The sequence below is a fragment of the Chenopodium quinoa genome, unplaced genomic scaffold, assembly GCF_001683475.1.
Source record: "Chenopodium quinoa cultivar QQ74 unplaced genomic scaffold, ASM168347v1, whole genome shotgun sequence".
Lineage (NCBI taxonomy): Eukaryota > Viridiplantae > Streptophyta > Magnoliopsida > Caryophyllales > Amaranthaceae > Chenopodium > Chenopodium quinoa.
Window position 1 is genome coordinate 2,943 of NW_018743537.1, and position 9,558 is coordinate 12,500.

The window sequence follows — 9,558 nt, forward strand, 5'->3', positions numbered from 1 at the left end:
TCTATGAAGGATCTAGTGGGCGTACTGTTGGACCTGTCCACTCAAGGCATTGCGAGCAAATGGTTTTTGAAAAAGCGCTCGAAATCATGGTAAACATTTTTCCAGTGCTTCAGCGGGGTTTGACCCTTTGGTATACTGAAACTCATGTCGTACAGCCAAGTAGAAAAGCAGCGAAACATAAATTCTCGTAGAAAAGAGAAATGTTTTGTTTTCTCGTTATTCGTGGAGGGGTCGCGGAAAGAGTTGGGTTCAAGTCCCATAGCCCCGATGTGGCGAAAAAGACTGACTGATTCAATAATACATAATGCCTGCATTAAAACTTAAAACTTGTCGTCTACTTTCGGGAAATGTTCGGAATAAAGAACTTACAATAGTGCAACGCCGCATTCTCGGAAAATTGAGAATGAAGAAAAGATCTATTAAGAAAAAGATTTATCCGAGAAAAAATCGTAACAGTTACATACAATTACAAACTACACGAAAGTTGTCCCTTTTTCATGGTAATTTACCCATCACAAAGATGCATAGAAGAACAAAACGAACTTCATATATCCCTTTTCTACTCAACCCAGAAACAAGATTGGACGTTATTCTGGTTCGTCTCCATTTTTGTGAAACTATTCCTCAAGCAAGGCAGCCGATAAGTCATCGAAAAGTGTGTGTGAATAATGGAATAGTCAACATTAGTCATTTTCAAGTTTCCCACGGTGATATAATATCTTTTCAAGAAAATTACGCGAGAACCCGCGGTGAAGAAATAAGGAGATTCTTCTATATCAAAATATCAGTTGAAAAAATCATAGGCAAATTTTGGGGTCGCTGGGTAAGAATGCAGAGAAGAAAAAATAAAAAAAGAAGAAGCAAAAAAAAATGGCTCCGCCGAGTAAGACTGTGGAGAAGAAGCAAAACAGAATGGTTCTGCCGACTCAAAACTAAGAAGGAATGCCGCCTACTACTAAAAGACCGGTTTTTGCAAAAGTTACATTCTTCTATGCAAAAAGAAGACTTAAAAAGAACAAAGAAGTTTGGATCCGACGCTGAGCACAACAGAATGAAGAGGAATTTTTTTCACTCCGTGACCTTATCGAAGAAGAGAATGCAGAGAAGAATCAAAAGGATAGAACTACCTACTCATTATTCGGAGGTCAATCATAGAACACTAAAAGCTGTGGTATCTTATGGACCTAACATAGATCACATCCTCACGACATAAGATTGAAAGATCCAAACCTTCCTCTTCGGAGCGGAAAGGGGCGTGGCCAAAACACATAAAGATCGGCGTAGTCGCTCATAGGGGCATATCTATCCGGATAGAGATAAGGACAGGGATCCATCTAGATAAAATATTGAACCGGTTTCATTTTTTTTTTTCTTTATTCTGGTTGATTGCCTTTTTTTTACGACAAGTTTTAAATCTTAATGCAGGCAAGGTAATGCCAATTCACTTAGAAGAACAAGTAAGGAAACATTTTCTCAATTATGACTTTCTGGGTCGGAGCGTAGACGGGCGAGCAGAGCCCAGGAAAGAGGGAAGCCCTCATAGAGCAGTCTTCTACTTCTAGTCGACTGCTGCCCTGAGAGAAAGCAGCCTCCCTCGGGAAACATGGCCCAATTTCTCTTCTTTCTTTTTGATTTTGGGTTTCTTTATTGCCCAGAATGCTAAAAGGTGGGGAAGAAGCTAGCCGAACCCGGGCACATAAGAAATTCTCGGCGTCGAGAGATCGTAAGTAACTCAGTGAATGCTCTCCAAGAAGGGCTTGGTTTGGAAGAAGGAAATGAAATATGAACAACCGCGCTGGTCGTACGTAATAGATCGACTTTTATGCTAGTTCTTACTCCAAACCAGCATGAAAGTTCCATTTCAGTGAAGGACGACGTACCATGATACTTTCTGTTTTGTCGAGCCCGGCTTTGGTCTCTGGTTTGATGGTTGTACGTGCTATAAATCCGGTACATTCCGTTTTGTTTCCCATCCCAGTCTTTCGCAACACTTCAGGTTTACTTCTTTTGTTAGGTCTCGATTTTTCCGCCATGATCTTCCCAGTAGTTTATATAGGAGCTATAGCCGTTTCATTCCTATTCGTTGTTATGATGTTCCATATTCAAATAGCGAAGATTCACGAAGAAGTATTGCGCTATTTACCAGTGAGTGGTATTATTGGACTGATCTTTTGGTGGGAAATGTTCTTCATTTTAGATAATGAAACCATTCCATTACTACCAACCCAAAGAAATACGACCTCTCTGAGATATACGGTTTATGCCGGAAAGGTACGAAGTTGGACTAATTTGGAAACATTGGGCAATTTACTTTATACTTACTATTTTGTCTGGTTTTTGGTTTCTAGTCTTATTTTATTAGTAGCTATGATTGGGGCTATAGTACTGACTATGCATAGGACTACTAAGGTGAAAAGACAGGATGTATTCCGACGAAATGCTATTGATTCTAGAAGGACTATAATGAAGAGGACGACAGACCCACTCACGATCTACTAAAGGTATCGGAGATTGATTGGTTCGAATCCAATTCGTGAGATGGCAGTGATCTTTAGCCGGTCATGGCCATTAAACCATTGTAAGGGCTTTAAGCACCTACAGAAGTCGTATATATAGTATAGACTAGGTCTTTTATAGGTCTGGGCTTTTGCGCCTGTGTACATGTTGCGCTGAACCGAAGTGAAGTACATTGCGTGGCTGCCCGATCATGACGTAGTCCGAGATTGTTGATTGAGATTGATCTTACTCAACCTATTAAACATAACATTGTGATTGAGGGATCTAATGGAAGAACTATAAATCAGAAGGTTGTGCATGAAACTCCGATTCAAGGTTGTCCTTACGCTGAGGGAAGGATATTGCTAACCTCTCTTGTTTATCTTACCGGGATGAGAGGGCATATTTGACTAGGAAGCAAGCAAAGCTAGTCTCTCTATACCAGCTAGCAGTCTCGTTTAGGGAGTCCCCTTCTTTACTGAGTAGGGTTCCCGGGTGCCTATACGATTATTAAGGCATGATGCTACTGTACCAGTAGTGGAGTGGCTTGAATAAAATCCTTTGTCTAGAGAGGGTGTAGCGATAACCAAAGCTGACTGTACTAGAAACTCAAGATGTTGTATAGGCAACTGGCCTTCTAGTAGTGTATCGAACTACAAGACAGGAACGACCCATAATCATTGACGAAGAGAAAGGGATAAAACATATTGAGGAGAAGCTTTCACAAAGGCCAATAGCCGATAGCTGATGTCACTAGCCTGAACTTCTTTATCTACTTGAAAGCTGATGGAAGTACGGCTTTATTCAAGGAAGTGTCCCCTATGATATTATATTAATAAAGAGTCCTTGGATTCGCCTTTTTCCGTAAGCCTAGATGCAAGGTGCAGTCAAGCCCTTTGAATCTCTTCCATTGAAGAAGACAGACTTCAAGACTGAAACCTGTCCCTTTCCCCTTTTCATAATAATAAGGTAAGCTTGTTTGCCTTCAACATGAAATAGAAAAGCGGCTGAAAAGAAAGCCATTTATCGAGAGTTATTCAAGGTGAAGTAAATCCCCTATATCTGATAGCTGTAACAGGCCTTATTTCTAAAGAGAAATTGACATAGAAAGCGACTGATTCCAGGCTTAGTATCTTCGGTTTCATCTTATAGGCTGACTTTCATCACTCCGGTTAATAAACCACCTAGCTTGACTCTCATAGGCTGGATTCCTTGCTTGCATCATATCGTACAAATAAGGAAGAGATTCCAACTATGCAGCCCTCTAACGATAGGACTGGAATCCGAGCTCCTAGGCAAAAGCTTGAAGCTTGAAGACAGAAAGAGAAGAGATTAACTGAATTGAATGCTTTATAGTAGAAGTTTCGCCTAATGCTTAATCTAACTATTAGTTACTATATTAGAGAAAGACTCAATCTGTCCAATACTATACGCTAGGAAGAACTTTATTAGGGTAGTAGCCCAGCTCTTGAAGGGGGAAGCACATAACTAATAGGGTTCAGGCTTATACGATGAATCTTATCCCCCCGAAGCCCCTCTCTCTCATAACAGAAGAGAGCTACTACAGGGGAGGGCTAGCCTGCCTATCGACCGAAGCACCTATGCTTGCTGCCTTAACTCCACTTTCGAAAAGTATTAAACAAGTCTAGTGTTAAAGGAAAGAAAATCGATTCAAGCCAGATTCAAAGTAAGGACGGGAAACCGCAGGGCAGGAAACAATTAGAAAACCTATAACCCTTGAGTGAGTTCGCAGTCAATCTTGCTTTCGATTCAACAATACGATCAGAAGAAAAGAGACTCTAAATAAAGAACTCAGAGAGTGTTACGGCTATCTTTCCTAAAGGAAGCGCATGAATCCAAACAATGAAAGAAGTAATCTTTCTTCTTTGCTTTCGTACCTTTCCTTTCAGTCAAGTCACTTCGTTCCTTTCTCTTCTCTTATTTCCGGCAGCTTCAACCGATAAGCAACATTCCCTACACGTTTGAAAACCTCTTTTGGTCTCTCATATTTTGGAATCAACCCACGATGCACTGTCTTACTACTTATTTTCTTCCAAATCTGTGGAGTAAGCTTTAGCATCACTTTATCACCAACCTTGAATTCCATCGGCCTACGCCCCTTGTCAGCATACTTCTTCATTCGCCTAATGGCCTTATCCAAGCAAGCTGTCTTGTGCCTCTTCCGGCATTTCTTCAGTGAGAAATCTCGTTCCTAAACTTGGTAGTTACTCGTTTAGGGCAAAAAAAGTTTCCAACTAGTTGAATACGAGGGAAGCCTACAAAACGTTCGAGGGTTGTAGTTGTTGTAACTCAAGGCTAAGGCAGAGGGTCGACGGAACCAAGGGGAAAGCTTAGCGCCCTTATCCTTATAGTTATCTTCTTCTTCCCATACATCCTTGATAGTGGATTCGCCGAAAGACACCGCTTTCACCTTACTATCATTGGCATGGGCTGCTCCCTTTCTACTTGATAGTAGAATCTGCCCCTAAGGGGAATAGGACGCAAGACCTTACCTTATTGATTCTTCCCTTACATCTTCCGCTTACTTAGCTTTCAAGAATCAATTAAATAGAATAATCGAAGACAGCTACGCCGCGTATTCCCTACAGGGCCCCTTTCGGGAAGGAAAATCAAGTCATAAGAAGACGCCGCTTCTATTACTTCTCTTTAGTACCGGTATAACATCGACTACTAAAAGTAGAAGGGAAGAAAGGTTATCCAGATCCACTAGACACTTCTTTTGTTGAAATGTTGAAAAGTTTAGGAAATAAAAGGGTATCAGCCTATAGAGATTTCTACCCTTAATGGCACTAGAAATTCCTCCTTCAAGGGCAATATAAGGCACTACTACTACGGATGATGCACTCCTTGGGACTTATCCGCATACTCCAAAATGGAGACTGAGACTGCTACTCTTGGAATGCCATTACTGGAACTTGAAGATACTGGATTGCATTTCCCCTTTGGAAAGAAATGAGATTCAAAGAAAGACTAAGCGAGATCTCGAGAAGTTGTGTCTGGAGCCTCTTGATCGGCTTTATCCTAATGAGTGTAACTAAAAGCTTATAGACTATTCGACTTCTTGAACTGAATGAGTTGAACTATGTTCAACGAATCGTTCAACTCATTTCCCTATTCCCTAAGATACGTATCTCAGTTCTCAGATTCATACACCTACGACTGAGCTTCACACTATGTCTTCGCCATGGCCTGCCCGGGGAATGGGTGTCATAGGTCCAAAACGATCGATTACTTCACAAAGTGGCTAGAAGCAGCCTATTATATAAGACAATTAGAAGAGCGTGACCAAGAATATGATTATGAGGACTTCAACAGGGGCAAAACTGCATTCTCTTGGCAGTCCTACCTGCAGAGAAGTTGAGATTCTTCCTCACGGAGGCAGAGTAGATGCAATCTAGATACGATCAGTTCATCTTGCTTGATGTCTGCTATTTGTCATGGGCAATGCTATCAAAGGAGAATGGCCAGGGCTTGAAACAAGAAAGTGCGACCTAGACACTTAAAGGAAGGGGATTTCGAGCCGACTATTCGATAGAGAGGTTGAATAGGACCCATATGGTGGGTAAGCGCGGGGGAGGAGAACCTATTAGGAAGGAAGAAAGAAGCTTGGCAAAGTTAGCGTTTTCTCGGGATTTTTCGTTGCAATAGTAAATCCTTTCCATAACGAAGATGGAAAAACAACTCTTTAGTGTTTTCCCGGGATTTTCACTTGCAAAAGGCCTTCCTCTTCCAATCCACCATTCTAATGGTAATTGCCCTTTTCCCGGTGGTTTTGTAGCTGCTACCCACAACCGCTCCCATGTTCCATTTCTTTATTCAGTCAGCCTTGCTTGAAGACATAAGTGGAAAATCAAATATCTAGAGTGAATCCTATTCTAGATGGATTAGAAACCTTACGTTAGCGTGATTCCATGCCTGACTTGCCCTTTCCCGCTATTCCTGCCCTAAAGAGAGGGCCTCTGCTCTGACCCACCACCCTGGTAGGAATTGCCAGATTTACAGTTAATGAATCCTTCTAATACAAGTTATGTCCTAGAACGATGGCTACGAACTACGCGAACTGAATTGAATTGACTTGGAACTGAATGTACTGAAACAACCAAGGACCTACTCCTGTTGGTGCGCAAAGACGACATCCAGCAAAAAAGAAGATATCCCCGGCTGCGACTGCTTTCTTTGCAGTTAGGTTAGCTGGTTCGCTCTTTCCTCTTATGCCTCTGAAAGCCCAATGAGCTTTGGGTGCCTTTGCCCCTTCAATTAGAATAGATCTTGATTTAGTGTCCTGGGGTTATGGAATTTTCCGGAAAGTGTGAAATAAGAGTAAGTAGGAATCGTTGGAACTAGATGAAAGCAAGTGCCAGTTCATGAATGAATGGCAAACGGTGCCGCTATGGGGTGCGATTCCAGCATTGGCGGTTCGTCTTTAACGTCTTTCCAGTCAAATCCAATCTTTGTTGAATGGCCGTTTTTCGAGGCTTTTAGCCGGTTCAGTAATGGCCCTTGATGAGGGTTTTTAGCACATTTTGATGTCACTGCTGAATGCGATTGGCCCCACCAATGGCATATAGATTGACACCCCTAATGGCTTTGCCCTGTGAGGAGATAGAAAAGGCCGATATCACCCCGAAAAAGGGGCACACAGACGCGAGAAGACAACCAGAAGAGAGAGAAGAACAGAGACAGATCCTTTACTTACTTACAGGGCGAGCCCAATCACTAATCACTAAAGGCAGGGACGGGGGATATTCTATTAAAGGCTGGCATCGCGCCGTAACCCCAAACCCCAACGGAGAGGGATTGGATTCGAGAGTTAGGGATCCTAAACCGATAAGAACCACACCAAAGCTGGCTGGACCAAGAACAGTTGATTTAGGATGGATTGGCCAAGAACAAAGACAACAGCGAAAAGAGAAAGAAGGGATTGAGTAAGGACAGGGTGATCGTTAGAAGGCAGTGCTCCCAACCGAAAGGCAGGAGGGCGGGAGCTAATTAAGCACCCTTGGATTAGTCCATAACATATTATGTATGGATAGACTTTCAGAACTACTTTAATTTAATAAGTTAAGTAAAGTAAATAGCCTCCGTGTTCTCTCTTTTATTGAACTAAGTAAATAAGGTAAGATCAAGGAAGTACAGTAGATTAGCTCCATACACAGCACAGATTAAGGCTACAACTCGCTTCTTCCTGATCTTATTCCACTTGCCAAGGAAGGGGAGCAACGAAAAGAACACATTTTCTTTAGGATGGAAGGACCGTTTCCAGAGAACTAAGAGAGATAGATTAGGATTATCACCTGTCTTTCTAACTACGAAAAGAAGTAAGGCCTTTTCCCAATGCCTTTACTCAAGAAAAGGACCAATACCGGAAAATAGAAGAGGCGTAAACAAAGCCAAGCTATCTCTAGCCCAATCATCCAAGCCGAACCAGCCCTTACTCAGTACGCTTAGCGGCCGAAAGATCTGCTCCAACGGGGGAGTCATAGAAGGCATGTCAAGGAGGGGAGGTAGTATCCGGGGCATCCCTTATCGCGTAGAAAGACAGATAGATTCCGATCCGACCTAAGTTAGAGGGCCTTTGATCAATTAGAGAGGCCGGATCCTCCTTAAACAAATAGTTCTCATTTGCAGATCGTGGTTACGAAGAAGTCGAAGCAGGTTTAGAATCAATCAATCCCATCCGCCCCAGGGGCAAGAATAGATCAATCAGGTCAATCCCTTCATAAAGCACTGGTTGAGCGGAAAGAGAAAATCAAAATCGACTTTCGTTTTGGTTCATGAGCAGCGTGTTAATTTGATTCATTATTCTCAGCAATCTACTGAAGCAGCTTCAATCCTTGTTCAAACCGCTTATCCAATTTCTCATTTAGAGGTGACGAATTGATCTCCTGGTTCGACAGGACCTGATAAGAATGGATAGCTTTAGAAAGAAAACAGGGAAGGGGCCTTTATGACTATCAAAGTGGACCTCTCCTCTGAACGAATGCTTGGTGACCAAGAAAGGGCAGCGAATAGGGGATTTCTTTTGACTCTTGAGAGAGATGCAAGCAAGTCCAGTGTTAGCATCCGCTGTGGCCGCTGCAAAAAGATCTTCTTTGACTCATTTTGAAATCATCTGCTGTTGGCATATCATCTCTTGGTATATACCTTCTTCTTTTCCCAGGAGCTCTACCAGTAGCCGGTGCAGAAGACGAGAGGGATGAAGTGACTCGACTGAAAGGAGAGGGACCTAAGTGCTGCATCTCATTCCTCTCTTTTCATCTCCAAGAACTCCTACTCGAGCAGTAACAACGGGTAGGGAAAGAGCGCTTACTTTTACACCGACTAGGAGAAGAGTAAGGGCTGATTCAACTAGCACTGGTTACGTCCTTCTTTCAAACATCGTCTGATTGAACACTTAGAAAATATTTCATTCACAAGGCTAGCAAGAGATTCAATAGAAACTGGCATCCCTTCTTTCGTGGAAAAGAGGTTTTTGGTGAAGTTCTCTGTAGTGATGACCATGCTTAACAAGCTCCTTTGAAACTCAAGTACGAAGAGTCGATAGTGCAATTCACCTTGGATTGAACGACTATGGGTATGGGATACGCTCATGACACTCCCATTTTCAGTAGGCATTAGGCAAGGGATTGATCAAGGAGAAGAGAAGGCAGCCTGCAAAGAACGTAGGAAGACTCTTTCGTCCTCAAACTCGGTATACCAACTAAGAGTTGAGCAATCGCCTATACCTTCTTATACTTTGTTTTATTACAAGATAACTGAGAAAGAAATCCTTTAAGATTGAACAATGAACCTACGGCATAGAGAGAATCACAAAAGTTAGCTTGAGACGTGAAATCGAACAGCAGCTCCGCGTACCATCTAATGGCGCTGCTGGATGCTTTTTTTATCGGGAACAGCAGCTGCAACAAATGCTTTCGTAGGAGCTACAGAATAGAAGACTGAGGCAAAAACAGCTCCTACCTTTACCTTATACCTTAGTAGCCGCTACTTTAAAAGCAGCTTTTTCTCTAGAAGGAGCAGATTTGCTTGAAGAAAGAGACC

At 42.3% G+C, this 9,558-nt stretch overlaps 1 protein-coding gene across 1 annotated transcript; it reads left to right on the forward strand.

Annotated features, from left to right (window-relative positions):
• The first annotated feature begins 274 nt into the window (after positions 1 to 274).
• LOC110740201 (ribosomal protein S4, mitochondrial-like) lies at positions 275 to 1,312 on the forward strand. The gene has a single exon (XM_021920683.1). The coding sequence runs from the start codon at positions 305 to 307 to the stop codon at positions 1,211 to 1,213; it is 909 nt and encodes a 302-aa protein (XP_021776375.1). The 5' UTR covers positions 275 to 304; the 3' UTR covers positions 1,214 to 1,312.
• Positions 1,313 to 9,558: the final 8,246 nt, after the last annotated feature.